This window comes from Hyaena hyaena, unplaced genomic scaffold, assembly GCF_003009895.1.
Source record: "Hyaena hyaena isolate Hyena2069 unplaced genomic scaffold, ASM300989v1 scaffold_356, whole genome shotgun sequence".
Classification (NCBI taxonomy): Eukaryota; Metazoa; Chordata; class Mammalia; order Carnivora; family Hyaenidae; genus Hyaena; species Hyaena hyaena.
In genome coordinates, this window is record NW_024080985.1 from 731,998 (window position 1) to 756,854 (window position 24,857).

At 36.7% G+C, this 24,857-nt stretch overlaps 1 protein-coding gene across 2 annotated transcripts in view; it reads left to right on the forward strand.

Moving 5' to 3' along the window:
* KLHL2 (kelch like family member 2) overlaps positions 1-24,168 on the forward strand; it is a 110,668-nt gene extending 86,500 nt beyond the window's left edge. For both annotated transcript variants that reach the window (XM_039249954.1, XM_039249955.1), the window contains 9 exons: positions 4,897-5,013; positions 6,462-6,611; positions 11,542-11,659; positions 15,181-15,378; positions 16,023-16,124; positions 17,383-17,511; positions 18,126-18,266; positions 21,319-21,462; positions 23,050-24,168. In XM_039249954.1, the coding sequence (XP_039105885.1) occupies positions 4,897-5,013; positions 6,462-6,611; positions 11,542-11,659; positions 15,181-15,378; positions 16,023-16,124; positions 17,383-17,511; positions 18,126-18,266; positions 21,319-21,462; positions 23,050-23,078 (1,128 nt within the window). In that variant the 3' untranslated portion in view covers positions 23,079-24,168. The remainder of the gene's footprint in view (positions 1-4,896; positions 5,014-6,461; positions 6,612-11,541; positions 11,660-15,180; positions 15,379-16,022; positions 16,125-17,382; positions 17,512-18,125; positions 18,267-21,318; positions 21,463-23,049) is intronic.
* The last annotated feature ends 689 nt before the right edge of the window (positions 24,169-24,857 follow it).

Consider the following 24,857-nt stretch of genomic DNA (forward strand, 5'->3'; position numbering starts at 1 on the left):
AGGGAAGTCGGGATGGGTGGGAATGGGAAGGACATTCCAGGAAGAGGTACAATACATAAATGTATAAAAGGTACGAATGAATAATTGCATTAGGTTGGTTCTTTATGATTAGGGTTTAGAGTATGTATAGCAGAATACTAGGAGGTAAGATGGGAAGATGACAAAAAATACCTTCTCAGCTGTATTAAAGAAACTTGGCTTCATCCTAGTAACAAAAAGCCTTTAAAGTGTTTTAAGTGGTAGGAGAATGCCATGGTAATACCTACGTTATAGAAACGTCACGAAGGTTGTTTTGATTTTCTACTGCTGCATAACAAGCCACCCCAAAGTATAGTGACACAAAACAATAACCATTTTTTTATGCTCACAATTCTGTGGGCAGAATTCATTCAGGGCGTATAGGTACAGCTTGTTCTGCTCTGTAGTGTCTGGGGCATCAGCTGGCTTGGCTTGAATATCTGGAGATATCAGCATGGTACTGGATTAGCTGTATATCTAGGGCATCAGTCCATCTGCAAATGGCATCTGGTGTGTCCAGAATATCCACGATGGCTCCTTCATTCACTTCTCTGGCTCCTGGGCTAGAGTTTGGTTGGTATCTCCCTTTCCTTTGACCTCTTCCTTCCTCCTTTTCCCTATCCTCCCTCTCTGTGGCTAGCTTGGGCTCCTCATAGCATGGTGATCTCAAGTAATCAGACTTCTTTTTCTTAATGCTTATTTATTTATTGTGAGAGAGAGAGAGCATTAGTGAGCAAGGGAGGGACAGAGAGAGGGAGAGAGAGAATCCCAGTCAGGCTCCATGCTGTCAGTGCAGACATGAACCATGAGATCATGACTTGAGCTGAAATCAAGAGTTGGCCAGTTAACCAAATGAGCCACCCAGGTGCCCCTCATGTAATCAGACTTCTTATATGACATCTGGCTTCCCCTCAGATGAGCATTTCAAGAGATCATAGTGAAAAAGAAAAGCTTCTTATGACCCAGCTTCAGAAGTCACACTGCTCTATGTCTGCCATATATATATGGAGATCTATATCTATATCTATATCTATATCTATATCTATATCTATATCTATATATATTTTGTTGTTGTTGTTGTTTTGTTGTTACACAGGGACAGCTTAGATTCCCTGTGGGAGGTTTACTGCATAAGATGTGGATACTGAGAGATGTGCTTTATTAGGGGGCCATTTTGGAGACCAGCTGTCACAGTGGTGGAATGCTGAATAAACAAAACTCCACAAAGTGTGGTGAGGGACACATAGGAGGATGTTGAAGTCACACCAGTGAGCAATAGGATCTGATTCAGGATGGTAGAAATAAGTGGAGAAGAGAAAGCAGAGCTGAGAAATAGTAGATAGAATTTACAGGATCCTCTTTATTTCTAGCACCCCAGCACATAGAGGTACTTGGTAGGTGCTTGTTGACTGAATAAATTAAGGAGGCATGTTAATTGCAGTGTGGATTATTTTTGGTTTCTTGCTATATTCCTGTATCAAAATAAATATTTTTTTGTTCCCAATAATCCACTTACTTGTCATCCACAAGCATTTTCTACAACACTTTAAAAATTATTGGTTTTATGTTCATCAATCTGGGAGGAAATTATGTAGTCAATTACTGTCTTCATATTAGCTTATTAGCTTTCTTATAGGTATATGTTAGGTTGTAATGACCTTATTACTTCATTTTTTTAAAAAATTCAAATATTATATTTTAATATATTCCATTGTGAGAAAAGAAAGTTTATCTATTCTGTAGACTCTTGGTTTAGAAGTGTATGGTCTAACATTTATTTGTAAACCTAAAGAAAAAGCCCAAAATAGTTGTTTATAAGGGTACATGATTTTCATCCCACAACACCACTTTGCTTTAATATTTGGGTGCTTTATTCCAAGGAGATTTGAAAATTATTTTTTAAGTTAATTAATTTTTAAAAATTTACATCCAAGTTAGTTAGCATATAGTGCAACAGTGATTTCAGGAGTAGATTCCTTAACACCCCTTACCCATTTAGCCCATCCCTTCCCCCCACAACCCCTCCAGCAACTCTTTGTTTGTTCTCCATATTTAAGAGTCTCTTATGTTTTGTCCCTCTCCCTGTTTTTATATTATTTTTGCTTCCCTTCCCTTATGTTCATCTGTTTTGTATCTTAAAGTCCTCCTATGAGTGAAGTCACATGATATTTGTCTTTCTCGGACTAATTTTGCTTAACATGATACCTTCCAATTCCATCCACATAGTTGCAAATGGCAAGATTTCATTCTTTTTGATTGCTGAGTAATACTCCATTGTATATATATATTTATATATATACATATATATATATATATATATATATATATACACACCACATCTTCATTATCCATTCATCTGTCAGTGGACATTTGGGCTGTTTTCATACTTTGGCTATTGTCGATAGTGCTGCTGTAAGCATTGGGATGCATGTGCCCCTTCAAAACAGCATAATTGTCTCCCTTGGATAAATTGTATGTAGTACAGTTGCTGGGCTGTAGGGTAGTTCTATTTTTAATTTTTTGAGGAACCTCCATACTGTTTTCCAGAGTGGGCTGCACCAGTTTGCATTCCCACCAGCCGTGTGAAAGAGATCCACTTTCTCTGCATCCTCACCAACATCTGTTGTTGCCTGAGTTGTTAATGTTTGCCATTCTGACAGGTGTGAGGCGGTATCTCATTGTGGTTTTGACTTGTATTTTCCTGATGGTGAGTGATGGTGAACATTTTTTCATGTGTTGGTTAGCCATCTGGACATCTTCTTTGGAGAAGTGTCTATTCATGACTTTTGTCCATTTCTTCACTGGATTATTTGTTTTTTGGGTGTTGAGTTTGATAAATTCTTTATAGATTTTGGATACTAACCCTTTATCTCATATGTCGTTTGCAAATACCTTCTCCCATTCCATAAGTTGCCTTTTAGTTTCGCTGATTGTTTGCTTCGCTGATGCTTTTTATTTTGATGAGGTCCAACTAGTTCATTTTTTCTTTTGTTTCCCTTGCCTCTGGAGACATGTTGAATATTACTGTGGCCAAGGTCACAGAGGTTTTTGCCTGCTTTCTCCTCAAGGATTTTGATGGCTTCCTGTCTCACATTTAGGTCTTTCATCCATTTTGAGTTTATCTTTGTGTATGGTGTAAGAAAGTGCTCCAGGTTCATCTTTCTGCATGTCACTGTCCAGTTTTCCTGGCACCCCTTGCTGAAGAGACTAGATTTATTCCATCGGATAGTCTTTCCTGCTTTGTCAAAGATTAGTTGGCCATACACGTGTGGGTCCATTTCTGGGTTTCCTATTCTGTTCTGTTGATCTGAGTGTCTATTTTTGTGCCAGTACCATACTGTCTTGATGATTACAGCTTTGTAGTACAGCTTGAAGTCCAGGATTGTGATGCCTCCTGCTTTGGTTTTCTTTGTCAAGATTGCTTTGGCTATTCGGGGTCTTTTCTGGTTTCACACAAATTTTAGGATTGTTTGTTCTAGCTCTGTTTAGAATTCTGGTGTTATTTTGATTGGGATTGCAGGAGACTTGAGATTTAAGTCTAAGTAAATAGAACCAAATTCAACTTAGAAAAGTTACCAACAGTGAATTAGATCATGTATTATCAGATTATTCACAGCTACCACTTAAGTTCAAGAAGATTAGATAATGTACTTGGTGAAGTGCTTAGTAAATACCAAATGAAAAACAAATACATAAAAGTGCTCAAAGTACTTACAAAATTAATAGAACTACCATATGCTCCAATAAGGCCACTTCTGGGTATATATCCAAAGCAAATGAAAACAGAATCTTGGAGAGACATCCGCACTTGCATATGCATTGATTCATTGCAGCATTATTCATAGTAGCCATGATTTGTAAACAGCCTGCTGTCCATCAGTGGAGGAATGCATAAGGAAGGATGACACACGCAAACACACACACACACACACACACACACACACAGGAATATTATTCAGCCATGAGAAAAGAGGAAGTACTGCCATTTGTGACATGTGCGGATCCTGAGGGCATTATGCTAAGTGAAATAAGACAGAGAAAGACAAATATTGTTACGGTATCATTTATATGTGGAATCTAAATCCACTGAACTCACAGAAATGGAGTGGTGGTTAGACGGGGTTGGAGATGAGAGAAATGGGGAGATTTGGTTAAAGGTGTACAAACTTCACATTATAAGATGAGTAAGTTCTGGGGAATGTATAGTATGGTGATTATAATTAACAAAACTGTATTATATACTTGAAAGTTGCTAAGATCTTGGATGTTCTCACCACAAAAAAAGAAGTAATTATGTTACATGATGGAGGTGTTAGCTAAAGCTTTGATGGTAATCATTTTACAATGTATAAGTCTATCAAATAAACACCTTAAACTTATCCAATGTTATCTGTCAATTATATTTCAATAAAGCAGGGGAAAAAAAGTACTTCTATCAAATGAAAAAAAGAAATAGACTGGATAACTTTTTAAGTACAACACAGGTCAGGATTTTGAAAACATTTGAGCCATGTATATTTTTTTATATGTTTATTTATTTTGTTTGAGAGATAGAAAACATGCATGCATGTGAGCGAGCATGAAGTGGGGAGGGACAGGTAGAGAGAGAGAGTCCCAAGCAGGCTCTGTGCTGTTTGCGAAGAGCCTGACATGGGGCTCCATCCCACGAACCTCTCATGAACTGTGAAATCATGACCTGAGCTGAAATCAGGAGTTGGATGCTTAACTGACTGAGCCACCCAGGTGCTCCTAAGCCATGTATTAAACTTGAATATCTTAGCAAGAATTACATATAAAATGTAATCTCATCACAATTTATTCAGATGCTATGGTACATAACTCATTACTTATTTTTCTTTTCTCCACATTTTCTGCAAGGTATTTGAAGCAGTAATAGCTTGGGTAAACCATGACAAGGATGTAAGGCAGGAGTTTATGGCACGGCTGATGGAACATGTGCGGTTACCTTTGCTTCCTCGGGAATATTTAGTTCAGGTAAAAGCATCTGTGAAACACCTGAATACACATGGCACTCTGTCACTGGGCTGACGGCATGTGGAGGCATGTAGATCCCTGTTACACGGTGATAACACCTGCAGATTGCTGACTGCAGGGCACAGGACAGGAAAGGCACCTGCAGGCCTCAGAGGCTGCTCCTTTGCTTAGACCACTGCCCATTCTTGGAAATTTGCTTCTCCTCACTTTAAAAAATTTTTTTTAATGTTTTATTTATTTCTGAGAGAGGGAGAGAGAGACACCATGAGCAGAGGAGGGTCAGAGAGAGGGAGATACAGAATCTGAAGACAGGCTCCAGGCTCTGAGCTGTCTGTCAGCACAGAGCTTGACGCGGGGCCCGAACCCTCGAACCGTGAGATCATGACCTGAGCCTAAGTCAGATGCTTAACCGACTGAGCCACCGAGGCGCCCCTCTTCTCTTCACTTGCAGTGTGGGCAGGCAGATACTAGAGCTTAATCGAGGCAGCATTTATGGTCATGTACACATAAATAAATGCACCTTTGGCTCAGGTCCCTGCTCTGCATCTTTTTGCCTTCCCTTTGATAGCTTCTTCTGAGTGATCTGCAGAAATGGAGTTTTGGCAATCGACTCAAATACTATCGAATTCGACTTCATAGTTTCACAGTGTCAAGCATTTGGTTTCTGTCTTTATTTCTAAAATGAGGAAAACCAGGTTATTTGAAATAAGTAGAAATAAATGAATCTTTAGCAGTCCATGAACAACTTTGAATTTATCTTTTTATTATTAGTATCCTACTAGGAACATTTCAACATTTTTATAATTGAAACCATCCAAAGAAACATTATTAAGAGATTCAATCTTAGCATTTTAAGATTCCTTGAAGTCTCATTATTTGTTGTGATCTGTGTAATCATTTAGCAATGATTACTCCTTAAGTAAATGAACAGAAAAACCTGTCCTGCATTTGAGGTCAGCAATAGCAGGTATAAGATTTATTTATGGTGTAGGCACATTGTTATAAAGTATTTTGAATTCCTCTTCTGGATATTTTATTTGCCTTTTTGTGTTTGAAAAATTGTCTTTAGCTTATTAGTATTGCCTTCTACACCTGAAGAACTCATTGTCTAATTTTTTTCTTACTCTTGGCTTGATGTTTGGAGATAAGAAATAGGTGAATATAGTATTATCTAAAGATTATTCTGTAGCTTATGTTGAGGTATATAGTTTTGATTGTAGTTCTCTTTATTACATACGTATGTTTTTCTCTGCACACCAGATACTTGAGCATTTTTTGGCTTCATTTATTTTTCTCTTAGTGATATTAATAAACTTTCCTTTGTAAGGGAAAGACTGAGCCAGAGAAAATAGTTATTGCTTTTTTCCCTCTTCTTTACTTCTGTTTCTTTGTCCGTTTTATCATGAAAAAGTTGTCTCCTCATGGGTATGTCTTCTCTCTTCTTACAGAGGGTTGAAGAGGAAGCATTGGTCAAGAATAGCAGTGCTTGCAAAGATTACCTCATTGAAGCTATGAAGTATCATTTGCTGCCAACAGAGCAGCGTATATTAATGAAGAGTGTCCGGACCCGACTGAGGACACCCATGAATCTTCCCAAAGTAGGATCTATTGTTCACACTTGTTATTACTTCATCTGAAAGGCCCATAGTGAGGCTGTTAATACTTTTACTCATCTGAGTTTCTGTGTGGCTGAGAATTCATTGTAGTGTATGTAACTCAACTTCCCTGTTGGGTTTGTCTGTGGAGGGTGGGGATTGTTTGGTTCATTTAATCTTTATAAACTGCATGATGTCACTGTTCTGGAACAGAAGGCAACTGATCTTTTTCCTTTTGAGTCTCATTTGCTTTAGGTAGGGTAGAAAGGAAAATCAGAGTAGGTAAAGAGATTTCTTTGTAAGCTGTGTGTATAGATAATAACTGAAAACCCAGTAGTTTCTCAGAATTAGATATTGGAGTAAAAGCTGATGAATAGCTGGTTCAGTTCCTTTCCTTCCTATTCCCTGTCATGTACTATTTGATGGTGCACTCACACATCCTATGTAGCCATCAGTGTAGGTTTCCCAGATGTCTTCCCAGGTCTCCAGTCTTCATATTTCCCTTGTGTCAACATTCATATTCTACCTTTATCTTTTTAGTTGAAGCCATGTATGTTTCACTGATTTAATTTTCCTTACAGAAAAAACCCTCATTTCTGTCTCTGTTTGCAATTTCTTGTACTCATTTTTCATCTTACAGTGCTAGAAGACCAGCACTTTATGTGTTATTTTGTGTGTAGTCCAATCAGAATGATCCATAGTGTAATGCTTTTATTTATGTATTTATTTTTAGCTCTTATATACAGTTGGGGCAATGATGGATTAAGAAATAAGAATCTGTTATTCGTTGTTGTTTTTTAATATAATCTTTAGTTACCACTCTATCCCTTCTATTAACTTATGTCTTTTAAATTCTTTCACTTAATGTTTTTTTATTTAGTGTTTTTTTTTCAAGCTTTATTTTTGGAATCTACATTTTTAATTTCTTCACATCTTTATTGATATTGTTTTTCTGTTCTGCCCGGTGTTAACATCAGTTCTTAATTTAGAACCAGCTGTGTATTTTGCCATTATGCTATTTACTCCTTTTTCTCAATCATTAGTAAACATTTTAATCTAGAATGGACCTCAGTACTCTCCTTGGTGATAACCTCACTAGAAATACTCACTGACATAGTCCATTTTTAGAAAATTTCAGTCCATATGATTATGTTTATTATCTAAGCCAAAAATAAGTAATTTGGTCTGTAATGTCCAGTGAGATTCAGGATCAAATAGACTCAAATTTGGCTTTTTTTTTTTTTTTTTAACATCCCTCTGCGTGTTACTCATCATTTTGTCATCTCCTAGAGGTTTGGATGCTTTTCTCAAAATATTCTAAATTTTTACTCAGAACTATTATCACTTAGGAGGTATTTACAAGGCATTCACTTCCTACCCTGTTTTGAGAATTGGTATTTGCCGTTTTTAAATTTTCTGATCTCTCCTCAGTTCTCCAAGATTTTTCAAAAATAATTGTAAGTGACTCAGTAAGTACATTAGCTAGTTGCCTTAACACCTTAGTATGCATGCCATCTGGGTCTGCTGATTTTATAAATGTTTACATTTTCCAAATACCCTTTTACCTGCTTTTATAAATAGCCATCTTTATAAGTCTTCACCACTTCATATTTGTCCATATTATTTGGTGTCAGTTTTTGTTCTGAAAAAAAAAAATATATAAAAGTGTTCATAGTCAGCCCATTTAAAATACTATTTTTATGCTAGCTTTGTCAGCTTCCTTCTGGTTTGTTTTATCTTTAATACTTTTTTACACATTTCATACTTGTGTATTCCCTTCTTCTGGCATCTTTAGCTTTGTTCTCTTTGCGTTGCAAAGACCTTTAGAGTGAAAACTAACTCTCTTCTAATTTCTGGAATAAACATGTCACTTTTGGAAACTTTCTAAAGAGTTCTTGGTAAAATTCTATCAGGTATTTTATTTTCTCTTCTGTAGAGTTGTGATTATCTGTTCGGTTTACATTGTTTCTGGGCTTTTCTGGTTATGGCTTTAGAATGGCCCTTCCAATCTTTTGGATTTCTCTCTCTCTCTCTCTCTCTCTCTTTTTTTTTTTTTTTTTTTTTGTGGTGAGTATACTGTCCATGAAGGTTCTCTTTCATTCTGCTTTCTCAGGTGGCTAGGGAGGAGGTGCAGCAGACATGGCAGATGGTAGTGAACTCTGCTGTTGCTTTGACCTTGCATTTGCATGATCCCTTCTCAAAATTTACTTACCTACACATATTTTGGAAAAAGTGCTTATGTTGGATGCTCTTTCAGCATTATCAAGTGGTTATATTCAAGGTTAATTCTGAGTAGATAAGCATGAAGCAAAGATTAATTTCCCATCCCTACATATTTCTTAGTAATGATAAGTAAAATCAGACAAAATGTGGTAGTGGTTCTAAGGAAACTTTTGTAATGTTTCAGTAATATTTCTACCATGACAGGACGTAGTACCTTTTATATTAGGCTCTGATTTTGTGGACTCATACATATTTGCATGAATGATTGTTTTTATATCTTAGACATTCGTTTTGCATCTTTAGTAAACAGTATGTAAGACACTCCCGGCTTTGGACATCATAATGACAAACTATGTGTGTTTGCTACTATATTTTCAAATGCTATCATTATTTCTGTGTATCTACTTTTCTATATTTTACCCAGGATATGTGTTGAGATCTCCAATTGGAAAATTATGAAACTGAAGTTTTCAGGAGGCACTTTCTAAGTAATACCTAATGGGTGAAGAAAACAAAAAAATGAAGTTTAATTGATCTACATTGTAGGATGCTCACTTGAATTTTTTAACTCCCTACCCCTTGCCTTCCTTAAATGTGTCACATTTAATTTTTTGATACCAAAAATGTTCCCAGTTTTCTATTTTACATTAGCATAATTAGTTTAGTGTTTCTCAAATGAGATCACATGTCTTTTACAAATAACTGCGGTGTCAGAGTCATGAATGAGCACCTCTTTGGATGGTTAGTAGCACAGTGGTTATTAGTGCAGTCTCTTGATCTCATACAAATATCCTTGCTCTCTTGTTCTTTGTCCCTGTTCTCTCTGATTCCTGGAGTCCCGAATCCTCACCCCATTTTATTTTTCTTGGGTGAGTATAGGACAGATAACACTACCATTCTCTGTACTCAGTAGTACATTTTCCCTTCCACTCTTATTTTGATACGCAAAAGTGAACTACTGCATGGAAAACATGAGATTCAAAGTTTAAGAATCATGAAATCTAATAAACCAATATTGTTTCTCAAGGTTTCTTTTTCAAAAATATTCCGTTTGGAGATTTTTAAATCAATCTTTATCAGAGAGATGTTAACTAAGCCTCTTTTAATCGTTGCCTAACTGCCAGGCAGTGTTTAGAAGTTTAAATTCAGACCTGTCTTATATAAACACCTGGATATGGTGTTGATCTTTCTGTCTGGACTACCTCTATGATTTTACAACCTTGCCGCCTTCCCTGTTTTTTCCTCTTTGATGATAGGTGCGGAGAGTATTGCGGATTTTCTTTGTTAATTCTTCCTTTTATTTATTTGCATCAACATTAGAAGAATGACACATTTGAAGAAAATCATGTAATCTATGCTCAGTCTTCTTTTTAAAATTCCTTCTACTGTCTGGTTAAAAATTACTAAAAGAGGCTTCTTTTTGAAAACTTGGGATTTACTCTGATTAGGGAATCCTGTTCTCTGTGTACCTGTCTTTCTGTAGTTCTAAGTACAGGTAGGTCATTGCTCAGTCAAGGTTGCAAACCTCCCCTCTTTGTATGTATCATTCCATCTTCTGTTTGTTTTGAGTTTTTATTTCCTTTCAACATCTATTTTCTCCTATCATCACTTCAACTTTCCCCCAAGGTCCTTGCCATTCTTTAAAGTTTTCCATATGTGACATCATTAACATTTATGTTCTTCTGATTTGACAGCTGTGTCTTCATTGTTACCAAAGAGTGCCCCTTTGTACTCAGTAAAAGACAAACACAGTGACTGCTAAATTCCATCTGTCTCTCAAGGTTCCACTCCCTCCAGGAAGCTTTCATTAAATTATGGCAACATTCCATTTTCTGATCAGCATTAGTGACCAATGTCTAAACTAATCACATGCCTTTTGGGTCATAAATAAATGTATTTTGTTCTTGAGTTACTTCATGGGTCTTGTCTCCTTAGTGAGATCTATAAGCTCTTGGGAGGTAGAGACTATGTCTTATATTTCTTACATGTATAACATCTAGCTTAGTTCTGGACAAATACAGATGACAGGCACTTAGTAAATAGTTGTTGGATTGAGTTGGATGGAAGAAAATTGTAGACCTTGTTTATTCTCAGCACCATACTGTTGTACATTCATTCATTATGATTTCTAGTATCTCCATTATTTGTGTGGCATCAAGAAAGATCTCTATTTGAGATCTAGGAATGTGTGCTCTCTTGTGAACCCCAATTCAATTATTCCTCGTTTTTCAATAGTTTTCCCCCCACTTCTTCATGTTTCTTTTACTACCTTATAGTCCTTTTCATCTCACCTACCCACTAATATAAATTTCACTTCTATCTGTTCTCCTGGATTGTGGAGATCTAACCCCTGGTCATGACAAAGCCAGGGTTTAGTTTATAGCAAGCCCTATGACATACTGCAGCCTTGCCAGTGCTGACTGCCTGCTGTTTTTTGGCTTTAATACTGCTTTTGCTTGAAGGATCAGAAACTTATTTTAGTTTCTGAAATCCTTATTTTTGACTAAATGTGCTAGATAATAGAATTGTAGTTCTAACATGTGCCCCCTTTGTTGATGTTTATTAAGTGTTGATTAGGTGGTTGTTTTTCCCCAGCTCACGCCACCATCTTCATCCTAACACTCCCCACATTTATGTCTTTGTAAGACATTGCAAATCCCGCAATATGCAATAGTTGTTTTTTCAAGTGTTTATGTTTCTGCCCTTCCAGTTGATGGTGGTAGTTGGGGGCCAAGCACCAAAGGCTATCCGAAGTGTGGAATGCTATGACTTTAAAGAAGAGCGATGGCACCAAGTAGCGGAATTGCCTTCCAGGAGATGTAGGGCAGGTAAGCATGATGCATAATGGTCATTTCTCTATGGCTGTGTCATTAGGAGCTTCTCTCTGGGGTCCTGTTTTATTAATTAGAATAATCTTTATTAGAAAAGCTTTGATTAAAATAGATGTGCCTTCATTTTTTTTTTTTTTAATTTTTATTTTTGAGAGACACAGAGGGAGAGAGAGTACGGGAGGGGCAGAGAGAGACAGAGAGAGAGAATCCCAAGCAGGCTCCATGCTGTCAGCACAGAGCCCGATGTGGGGCTCGAACCCATGAACTAAGATCATGACCTGACCTGAAATCAAGAGTCGGAGGCTTAACCAACTGAGCCATCCAGGTGCCCCAAAATAGATGTGTCATTAATGTCCCAAGACATTACTGGGGACAGGTACTCAGTCTTCATCTTTACATATCTTTCTGATTCTCTGATACAAGGTGGCATAGCTTAGCAATTTGGTGGATATTTTCCTAGTTACCTTCGCTGAAGTGTTGAGAAGTAATTTTTTAGAGTGGGACCCTTAGTTCTAAGAGATTCCTTCCTGACTTAGCTATAATCCACGGCTAGTTGCCTTCTTCCAGGCATGCATTTTATAAACATTTATTGAAATAGACTTATTTAGCCAAAACTGCCGTAAGAATAGGCAGTTGTAAACTCTAAAGATTCTTCCTGGGACTCAAATTTGGGTCTATAATTCATAGCTTCATAGCAAAATGGAAGGTAGTACTTTAGCAGTATTTCCTGGTGATTGTTTCCTGTCAGCATAGGGTTACCTCATTCTTTAAGAGCTATTTAGTATTGCTGGGGGGTGGGGGGAGGGGGGGCGTCTGGATGTAGTATATAATCTTTGCAAATTTATAATTGAGCATTAAAAATTGTTTTTAATCTTACATTATAAACAATGCCAGAATGAATTCCATATATATATATATATATATTCCATATATATGTTATTATGTACATGTGCCAGTACACTTGATTTGGGTAAAACTCTAGAACTGTAATAACTGATTCAAAGGGTATCCTAAGAGGAAACACTAATTATTACCACTAACAGCAAAATATGAAGGTGCCAGTTTCCCTACATTGCTAACAACATCTTGTGATTAATGTTTAGAGTTTTGCTAGTCTGGTAGGTGAAAAATGTTACCTTACTTTGTACTTCTTTTATTATGAGGCAAGTTAAAAATCCTTCTGAATTGTCATTTTATGATTTTTGCCATTTCTTATTATATTATTTTATTGATTTGACAGATAAGGTAAGGAAAGTATCATTTTTTTTGTCCGTCATATGTGGTATGAATATTTGTGTTAAATCTTGTTTGATTTTACTTGTGTTATTTTTGCTATGTGAAATTTTTGCCATTATTTTTAAGTTTATTTATTTTGAGGGAAAGAGAGAGTTTGTGCATGTGAACAAACGACGTGGAAGGGAAGGATGGCAGAGAGAGAGAGAGGGAGAGCGAGAATCTCAAACAGGCTTCATGCGGCTCGAATTTGTGAACGGCGAGATCACCACCTGAGCCGAAGTCAGACACATAACCAACTGAGACACCTAGGTGCTCCAAGTATCAGTTTCTTTTACTTCACCCTCCTCTCCACCCAGAGTGTTTGGACTCATATATTGAGACATTTATATTTTTCTTCCTTGTTACCTGAAATACCCTAACCCTTGGTAAGCATACTATACTATCTCTATGAAATGATAGATTTCTGTTTTCTCTGTAGAGAAAGGAAAATGAACATTGCAGTGGCCCAAGTTTCCACAGTGAACATTTCCCAGTGTTCCTTATGAATTGGGATATAGGAAATATACAGCCTGCAGTGTCCACTGCTCGCTGCCCGCCCTCCCAGGAGAGCTACCACATTTTCTGTTACTGATGGCACTCAGGAATCCAGGGGTTGCTCTCGAGCTTTTGTTAGTCCTCTGCCTACTTAAATTGTCCATTGCCCACAGCTTTCCTCAAACTGTCAAGGTTTACCAGAAACTAAGCTTGAGTTTTCATTTCCTGACGGAACCAGGGACTGGGAAATCATTCCTTTCCCTGAAAGGGAGCTGCCAACACAGCAGCTTCCCTGCAACAGTAAGGAGTCTTCATGCCATATGAAGGACTACACACCCGTATGTATTTTGGGAGCTGGGGGTAAAGCCGCAGCAGGGAAGACAGCCTCACCTGATGCTGTCATAGGAAACATGGAGCTTGTCAGCACTGAGAGCTGGTGATTCCTGTTCTCCCAGCTGGATTCAGAGGCCTGTGAGGCGCAGTGCCTGCCCTCGAGCTGAGCAGTGATATAAACACTACCGAACTTAACAACAATAAAACTTTGAAGGATTTAAAGTGATGATAATGCGGGCTTAGTACGATTTATTAACCTCAAATGCACTGTATAGAGAGTATTATTTGCTCTAGGGGTTCAGGAGCTAGAGGTAAGCCCTTCAGGCTAACGTGGTTTAAGGAAGGCCTCCTAGAGAATGTGGAGCTTTCACTAGGACTTGAAACTTGAAGAAAGCACAGTGGATGATGGTGAGAGGGGCTTCTCAGATAAAGGAGAAGCACAGGAAAAAGCTTAGAAAAGTGAAAAGGTGGTTGAAACTCAGAGGCTAGCAATTTGGCTTCTCCTCCGGGGATTCCCTAACCTCTCATTAGTCTAGGGTCAGCAAACTTCTTAAAGGACCAGAGAGTGAGTATTTTAGGCTTTGTGATTATTTGGTTTTGTCACTTGAGTTGTAATAAATAGATACTCATAAATGAATGGATGGGGCTGTGTTGCAGTAAGACTTTATGAATACAGAAATTTGAATTTCATATAATTTTTTATGTGTCACAAAATTTTCTTGTGGTGGTTTTTCAACCATTAGAAAAATGTAAGGGACACCTGCGTGGCTCAGTCAGTTAACTGTCCGACTCTTGGTTTCATCTCAGGTCACGGTCTCACGGTTGGTGAGTTCAAGTCCATCATGTTCCGTGCTGACAGTGCAAAGCCTGCTTGAGATTCTCTCTCTCTTCTCTCTGTGCCCCTTTCATGTGCACTGTCTCTCACTTTCAAAATAAATACATAAAAAAATGTAAAATCCCTTTCCAGCTCATAGGTTCTACAAAAAATAATCAGCCTGCAGGCTGTCATTACCATATCCTGATTTATCGCACTAACCATGATAAACCAGAAGTATATTATGTAAATTAAGATACACATATAAAGTAGAAGATCCAAAATTGAAAGCCATGGGAGCTGTATATAAGTAGTTGGCACACTGCTTGGCTCAGTATTTAAGTTTGTCAGTAAATACTTGAAAAAGCCAAGCATCAAAATAATACCTCAGCCCATACCATTGGATTTTTTAATAATCTTAGAAAAGAGGACAATTTATTGGTTAGATACTCTTGCTAATGAACAGAATTCTAATCAGTCAGCATTCTCACAAGAATAATTTGTATTCTGACAACAGCTGTAGACTTACTGGAATGCAGCCTTTAGATAGGATGGTAGTCTGCTTGCAGATTCAGCATTAACTGCTGGGTTTCTCTTGCAGGGATGGTCTACATGGCTGGGCTCGTTTTTGCTGTTGGTGGCTTTAATGGCTCCTTAAGAGTCCGCACCGTAGATTCCTATGACCCTGTGAAAGATCAGTGGACCAGTGTCGCTAACATGCGAGACCGCAGAAGCACTTTGGGGGCTGCTGTATTAAATGGATTGTTATACGCTGTGGGAGGCTTTGACGGCAGTACAGGTAACTTCCTTTCCATCTTTTCTACACTGCATTTGAGTTAACACAACAGCCACGTTTGGGGAATAGATTGTGGCAAAATTAGACATTGAATGTTTTAACAAGTATTCTAAAGATAAGTTTAAAAAGTCCCATCAAAAATTCTTTTAGGGGTGGCTGGATGGCTCAGGCAGTTAAGCGTCCAATTCTTAATTTTGACTCCGGTCATGATCCCACAGTTGGTGAGATCAAGCCCTGTGTGTGGGCTCTGCGCCGATAGCTTGGAATTTTCTCTCTTCCCCTTCTCCTGCTTGAACTTGTTCTGTCTCTCTCTCTCTCAAAATAAATAAACGTTAAAAAAAGAATTCTTTTAAATAGTGGAAGAGTACTAAGTATATAAATTCTCTTCCTTATGGATCACTGTCCGTCCTCTTACCACGCTTAAAAAGCTAGTAAGTGTGAGTAGCTTGGTTCGGGGCCCTGGGGAAGAGAGGCTATGCCTATTTATCAGATAATTGACATGTTTACCTTCCGCCATTTTCCTCTTTTAATTTTAGCCCAATTTAACATACCTGAAGTATTTTTCCCTACTAATATATATAAAAGAAAAATTACCTCCCTTTTTTTTTTTAAGAGGAAGAAATGAAGAGCATTGTGCTTTATTATAGGTTTATCATCTGTGGAAGCATATAATATAAAGTCTAATGAGTGGTTTCACGTGGCTCCCATGAACACAAGGAGGAGCAGCGTGGGTGTCGGTGTTGTCGGAGGTGGGTGCTGACTGTTCTTTCTGGTGAACATTTCCAGAAACGTGTGGCTTCTGGATTGCTAGCAGTGATTCGTCTAGTAATCTAAACACCGTTTCTAAATGGGCAAGCAAATGATCATTTAACAAAGGAAAGGAGTAGCCATTATAAAATTTTATTTATTTTTAAAAAAAGTTAGTTTTTCTATATAAAGTAGCCTATGTAAGGCCTTCGTTCCACCCTCCTCTCTCTTCTTTGCCCTCTCTCTCTGCCTCTCTCTGTCTCTCTCTCTATTTGCAACTTATATAAAACTGTTAACTGATCTTAATACAATTGCTTGGGGAACAAATCAAATGACATATATGCAAAGTTTTAATTCTAGAGAAAGGCTGCTTCACATTTAAGACGATGGATTCCACAATTATTTATTTATATCCTACTTTGTCTACCAACAGAGCTTAAGAAAGGCTATAAGTATTATTTTTTGGTGTGCTTTTTTATTTTATTTGCTTGGGCAGATCTGTGGGTTCTCACTCCCTCCCCACTATGGGTATAGTTCTTTGCAGCAAGGTTTTTTTTTTTTTAACAGCTTTATTGCGATACAATTCACATACCAAACAATTCACCCATTTAAAGTGTACAATTCAGTGTGCGTCCATCACCACAACTCATTTTAGAACATTTTTATTAACCCAAGAAGCAGCCTCACTGCCCTTAACTGTCACCGCATCCTCCCCAGACCTCGGCAGCCACTACTCTACTTGCTGTCTCTAGATAAATTTCCCATTTTTGGACATGTCATATTAATGAAGTCATGTAGTATGTGGTCTTTTGTGCCTGGCTTCTTTGATTTAACAGGTTTTCAAGGTTCATCTATGTTGTGACATTTACTAGCACCTCATTTTTTATTGCCAAATAATATTCTTTTGTCAATTGGTACTGATTCTTGATTTAACTGTTTTTCCCAAGTTACTAAGATTACGATATCTAATTCTGTTTCCCAGGATGTTGTTCACTTACCAAATGATGTTCTCCAAAGACGTAATGAGTGCACTTTCTGTTTTACAGTCAGATTTATTGGTGATAGTGTTAAATTCGTATCATCATATATGTTATATTCGTATCTTCATATGGGGTCTGGTAATGCCACTTTCACTGTTAGGCAAGATCTTCATAATTTATAAAAATGAGTAACAAAAGGGAAACTGCCACTGTGGAGGAAAATATGACTTGAAAAAATAGCTTTTTATGAATTTGGCTTTCTTTGTGATCCCGCATTTAGGCTTGCTGTACGCTGTGGGGGGGTATGACGGAGCATCTCGGCAGTGTCTTAGCACAGTGGAATGCTATAATGCCACCACAAACGAGTGGGCCTACATAGCAGAAATGAGCACCAGACGGAGCGGAGCTGGTACGTACGAAACTCCTTTAGCAACTGAAGCACAAAAATGATGGAAAAGAGTTAAACACGTGAAGTGATTGATCAGCATCTCTTTAGACCATCAGAAAATATATATACGATTTTAATGCCACTGTCAAATGTCTTGAATTATGCAGGTAGTGGTAGTAGTTGCACTTAAATATCACTTTGTAAAATTCCTAAGTGCTATATTAAAGGCTTCTTCTCTGTTTCATTTAATTATTTATATTTTTTTGGCATTCCTTTTAGTTTTTGAGTGCTTCTTGAACTCCATAATCAAGTCTCTTCATATCCATTTCTTACAAATTTTGTGCTTTAATACTGGTTTGCTTATACGATGAAAGTTGTTTTTGAAAGGATTCTGTTAAAGGGGTTGCCTCTCTGTGTTTCACATACATATTATTTTTATTCTATCTGCTATCCCTCTTTTAGAATAATAGTTCTTATTGGGATTCTCATTTGTCAATTCTGTTCATTTCCATTTCTTAGATTGTATGCTTTAATATAATTGACTTACTCTTACAAGTCATTTGTATAAACCCTAGTATGTTCTAAATTTCTTGTCCCTTTTACTCCGCTCTAGTTTGCTTCTTTGTGTTTTATAGGTGTTGGCGTGTTAAACAATTTACTGTATGCTGTAGGGGGTCATGATGGTCCTTTAGTACGAAAAAGTGTTGAAGTGTATGATCCCACCAACAATACATGGAGGCAGGTTGCAGATATGAACATGTGCAGAAGAAATGCAGGTATCTGTCTAGCTTACAATTAAGAAATGCATATTGATTTGTATTTAGAATTTCACAGTATTGCTGTATATTTATTCTTTTAGTGATTTGAGTTTTCTAATAGATTAGCTCTTTAAAGACACAAACTTCTGTAATAATTTTATATAGTGAATACCTAGCTTAGTGGCTACTCTTTGGTGATAATGTAGAGACTAAATTAGAGGAAGAGCCCTCTATATTTGATGCTTGAATTCACTCATTCTTAGCCACAAACATTTTTTATTGCATTCCATGCATTATGTACTAGAGATTACAGTTCTCAGGCAATTTAGTCTGGTTGAGTAAATATTGGTACCAGCTTAAAAGCTAGCTCTTTATCTGAATCTGAAGCCTGAAGAAGCTAACCCTAATTTAATATAGTTGGTGATTTCTAAAAATGGAAAAGCTAAAACAATAGCAACAAGTAATTTTAAGAAAACCGTGGTCTTCAAGATTAGAGAACTAACCACTTAGAAAGAAGATCTTTCTAAGGAAAGGAAATAGAAATGAAAACTAGATTCAGCATAGCTAGATAGTCTTTTCAGGAAATGCTAGTCTGTTTTAAAATGCCATTATCTTATTATCTTCATGCCATTTCCCATAGTCCAAAGGAAGTTCCTCATGATTCTCAAACTCACTGTACACCACTGGATGGTGTCGCAAGATGCACCCTCCACCCGCCCTCCCACCCCAAATGCTCTTCTGAATTTCTCTTTATTTTTACAAAAATTTCTATTTGGGACGCCTGGGTGGCTCAATTGGTTAAGCGTCCAACTTTGGCTCAGGTCATGATCTTGTGGTTGGTTAGTTTGAGCTCAGCATGGGACTTACTGCTGTCAGTGTGGAGCCCCCTTCAGATCCTTTGTCTTCCTCTTCCTCTCTCTGTCCCTCCCCGTCATGCGTGTGCAGGTACACGCGTGCACATACACACACACTCTCTCAAAAATAAACATTAAAAAACAGTCTGTTTAATTCAATGTGATCATGAGAGGAGACAAAGTACGTGGGACTGCAAGGACTGTCCATAACAGAACAGAATTTATAATTAATTCCACTTGACCTTTCCCCTCATCCAATCAATTGTATTTGGTGAGGTACCAAAAACCTCTCTACTATAGACAGTCCAGAACCATGGTAAGACCCACAAATTATTAAGTAGAATAAGTGTTTGACCCTAGTACATACTAGGTTAGAAAAGCCACAGTAATATGTGCATGTGCCTTGCTGGACTGGGAGATTTACTTGCATTAGCTTTCATTATTTTCCTAAAGATTGGAAAAGTCTGTGACTTTCTTCTCTACCTATGTTTTATTGTTTTCAAATCAAAAGTAGCTCATTTCTTCTAGTGAGAAGAATAAGGTGGTCATTTGTATATGTAAAACTACCATCTTGCTTTTCTTTTCAAGTGTTTGAACTACATTAAAATGGTATGAGTTTGCTTCCTGTCAGGTGACTAGAATAGTAACACAGTTGTATTTGAGTAGAGAAGATCCATTCCATTTGCACAGAAGATACTATTGCTCATCCACTTTTAAATGCTGCATAGAGATTTGAACTCATTATTTTGTTATGTTAAAAATCTGCAGGCATTGGTTCATTATGTTAGAAAAACCATCTACAAAACTACAGAGAGCAGCATGTGGGCAGCATCCTCTGGGTGTTTTAATGCCCTCCAAGTACCAGTTTATAATAGCTCAGAACCCCTTTTGAAAATTATTAAAAATATGCTTTTAAAATATACATTAAAATTAAGAGCTTTTGAAAAGTGTTCATCTTGGCATGCCTGGCTAGCTCAGTCAGTAGAGCATGTGACTCTTGATTTCGGGGTTGTAAGCTTGAACCCCACGTTGAGTGTAGAGGTTACTTAAAAATAAAATCTTAAAAGAAGGTATTTATCTTTTTAACTAAGCAATTTTCTTGGTAAAAATATATAATTAGAAAATAGTTGCACATATGCAAAAAAGTATGCAGGAGGGATTCTTGTTCATTGTAACATCATTGATAGGAGCCAAAAAAAAAAAAAAAAAAAAAAAAAACCTGAAAATAACTGAATACCTAAAAGACAGATTATGGTNGGTATTTATCTTTTTAACTAAGCAATTTTCTTGGTAAAAATATATAATTAGAAAATAGTTGCACATATGCAAAAAAGTATGCAGGAGGGATTCTTAAAAAAAAAAAAAAAAAAAAAAAAAAAAAAAAAAAAAAAAAAAAAAAAAAAAGCCCTGAAAATAACTGAATACCTAAAAGACAGATTATGGTATTATCATTGATGGGGTACAATGCAGCCATTATAAATTATGTGGACCTGTATTTATTGACATAGGAAAGTGTCCAAGGTGTATCATTTAGGAGTGGGTGAGTAATAAAGTAGCATGTGTAATATAAGGAACTTTGAGGTTAAAAAAAGAAGTATCTGAGTATATATGCATAGAAAGGAGTCCGCAGGAGTAGAGATCAGAATTTCACTGGTCATTATTCTAAGTAGTACAGAATTAGAGGTGATCTTTTTTATATATGCTTTTCTAGATGTTTTGAATTTTTCCAAAAAAACTGAGTTATTATAGTAAGAAATAAATAATGTTTTCTCCTTCTACAGGAGATAAAATAGCTAACCATTCAGTATTGTTTCAGAACTCAAAATCAATTTTACCTTCTACCAATATATGTTTTTTTCTTTAGGATTCCTTAAGAAGCTGACTTTGGGAGAATTAACTGAACTTTTGGACCTTTAATTTTTCTTTAACAAAATAAGAATTAAAGTGGTCTCACATATAAAGTAAGCTTATTGTGAAGATTGACTGAAACAGTGCCTGTATAAGTGGCTATTGCCTAGAAATGGTACGAGTAGGAGCTCAGAAGTGGTGTTTGCCTCTCAAATATAAAAGGAATTGTTTTTATGTTCACCATCTTCTCTTGCTTCTTTGTAAGGAAAGAAGTGTCTCTGGAACACCTCACCAAAACCCTTTAGGGATATTTCTATTTGCCCAAAGTTTTAAAATTAATTGTTTTCTCTCTCCATGATTTTTTAAAGGAGTTTGTGCAGTTAATGGTCTGTTATATGTAGTTGGAGGGGATGATGGTTCCTGTAACTTGGCATCAGTAGAATATTATAACCCAACGACTGATAAATGGACAGTTGTGTCATCTTGTATGAGCACAGGGAGAAGTTATGCAGGTAATAATTGTCTAATTGTCTTCTATTCGAATATGAAAAAGATGATACATCTTTTTCATATTCTAAAATATATTCTATATTTTATAGATGTATATATTCTAAAATAAAGCACTGGTAATTCTTTTGTCATTCTGTAGTCATTTGATTTCAAAATCCCAAACCTTTCCAGTGCAGAACTGTATAATAAAATTTAATGTGGCTAAAATCTATATACAGTAGACTGGAGTTCACTGTGTGGCAAGGCTTTAATTACTCAGCTATCCAAGAAATATGACCACTAGTTTCCAAGATATAGGACCACGAGAACATCTCCCCTGGCAGGGTGCCATGTGATAGTAATGTGGTGAGACTGTGGAATAATTTTTCTTACTTAAAATACCATTTTTGGTCCATTCTTTTAGTAAGAGAAATGGTAATAATCTTTAATAAATATAGTGATGAGTCTTTAAAATTGTATGTTGCATATTATTCTGATGATAGATATGTATGTATAGCACTTTAAATTCTAATATTCATTCTGATAGTAACCCAAAAGTGGAGAGAAAAGAAGTTTATACTAACTAACCACTACTGTGGTTTATGTATCATTCAAACACCCAATACCAGAATTATATATAGTAGGATTCCAGAATAACACAGCTCAAAATTAGGTGAAATTTTTTAATAGCTTTATTGAGACATAAGGGACATAGAATAAAAAGCATATATTTAAAATGTAGGATTTTATTACTTTTGACATGTGTATATACCCATGAACCCATCATCACAATCAAGATAATGAAAATATCCATTGCCCCCAAAAGTTTCTTGTGTCCCTTTGAGTATTAGGTGGATTTTGATATTTCCTGAGTAAAATTATTTTCCCTTAATTATAGTTATAGAGAGCAAAAGGTTAGTTCTGGATTAAATAGTCTGGTGTAGTTCTGGTCCATAACTGGAACAGAGATTTAACTGTCATTTAGATTATAATGACAGTAGTATTAAGTAAAGTTTAAGAAAGAGACCTTGAAATGTTCATAGCAGCACTCTCCACAATAGCTAAAACATGGAAAGAGCCTAAGTGTCCATCAACGGACGAATGGATCAAGAAGATGTGGCTTATCTATACCATGGAATACTACATGGCAATGAGAAAGAATGAAATCTGGCCATGTGTAGCAACGTGGATGGACCTTGAGGGTGTTATGCTATAAGTCAGGCAGAGAAGGACAGATACCACATGTTTGCACGTATAGGAGGATTAGGAGGAACTTAACAGAGGACCAATCGGGAGAAGAAGGGGGGAAATGGTGGGGGAAAGGGAGAGAGGCAAACCATGAGAGACTCTTGAATGCTGACAAAAACTGAGGACTGATGGATGTGGGGGGGAGGGGGGATGGGCATGGAGGAGGGCACTTGTGGGGATGAGCACTGGGTGTTATGTGGAAACTAATTTGACAATAAACTATTTGTGAAAAAAAAGAGAGACCTTGAAACACCATGATTTGTTCAGTGCCTCTTGTTTTTGTAATAAAGAATTCACTGCTTTCTCAGAGATCCAGAATGCTGCCTGTGACTTCTGTTTTATTTCTCCATGTCTTTGTTCAGGGGTCACAGTTATTGATAAACCGCTATGAGCCTGAAGGACATTGTTGGCATATTTACATAGGAGAGACAGGCTTCACCAAGTATTTCTGAAGTGACTCAGAGCCTAGCACTTCTCCACTTGTGGCTGCACTTTACGTCTCAGCAGAAGCTACGATCGGCTGCCCTGAGAGGCCTCAGACACTGAAGATTATTTTTGGTAGAAGCACCGCATAGGCTTTTTCTGCAATGAGCAGCAGCTGACTGAATTTTAATAAGAAACCTCGACTGCAGTACTTACTCTGTAGTCTTTAGACAACAGTTGCTTTCTTAAAGACTAGTTCTTACCAACCTTGAATGACTATGGATTATTTTGTGAAGGAAGATAAAATAACGTGTGTTCTTGTAAAATTAAATTTTATCTTTATTCTTTCTCCTGAAAATCTATAGACACAGGAACTGAAAATCTTTGAACAGGTATTAAAATCTATGTAAGTACACAAACTAGGTGAGGGATAAAACTGTTTGCTTTTATAAAATACCTTTGATTACATGAGTATAATAAATTGTGTGCATATAATGTGTGTCTATATGCTTTCCTTTCAATATGTTTGAAAAGATGTTTGAAACTTGATTATACTATTTATAATTGGCACAGTACTTTGAATTATGCCAGTACTACATTGTAAAACAGAGTTGTATTTTTTGATATTTAACAATGCTTAACACTTTAAAATGCCACTTCTGAGGAATGGACATGGTGTAACACACCTGACTATGTGTGATGCCAAACTTTTTTAAATAAAATATAAATTATGCTTATTTATTATTTTCTTTAGTTTAATCTTGGTCATGTTTTGGTGTGTATTTTTAATTTTTTTCTTAAAGTAACTCTTTGGCATGAATATTACTGCAGGTTTTTGATGAATATAATGAATGTATGGAATTCAACTGAATTTGCATGGTCTTAAGAATTTTTTCTGTGTGTATAAATTTAGCTGCTATTAACAGAAGAGAGAGCTTTCTGTGAGTAGCCATGTGCGTTGATCAAATACAATTTTTCTGAGATCTTCAATTAATCTCACTTTAAAATGACCAAAACATGTCTTTCTTGGATATCTTTGAATAAAAGTTTGTATATTATTTGTTTCATATTGTCCTTGATTTGTATCTATTTAGTTTCATACTGAGAAAGTTGCCCACTTCGTTTTTCTGTTCTTTTTTAAAGTTTGCATTTTCTCTAACTTCACAAATCAGTATTTTTAAGTTGATCCCAAGGTAACCTAAAAGGCATATCTGCTATCAGTAACTGAAGTCATTGAAAATTGTTATCCAAGAAAAAGTTAACCTCAACCATCAGGGAAAAGTCTCCCAAATATTGGTGAAATTTAAGGTTTTTATAGTCCTCTGTCCCCTATCTAATAAGCACAAGATAACAATAAAACAAAGAACAGTGGACCAAAAAGAAAAAATATCTGCTCTAAAGCAACCGAGAAATAAATTGTGATTTTGATACTAAATAAAAGGAATTGAGGGAATGGGGCGTTGGGGAGTGAGATGGACAGCGGAGGTTGTGGACCCCTGACTGGGTGCAGAGGGGAGGGAAGGGGGAGAAAGGGGAGAGGAGGAGGAGGAGGAGGAATGAGGAAGGGGATGGGAAGGAGAAACTGTGATGGCATTTGGTGGCTGTGCCTCAGAAGAGGAATTTAAAAGGTCAGCATGAACAGAAGCTTAGCCAGAACAATCGATAATCAAGAGGAAAGAATTATACCTATGATAAGATTTCCACTTAGTTTAATACAGAGTACTGGAATTTAAACAGAGAACCATAT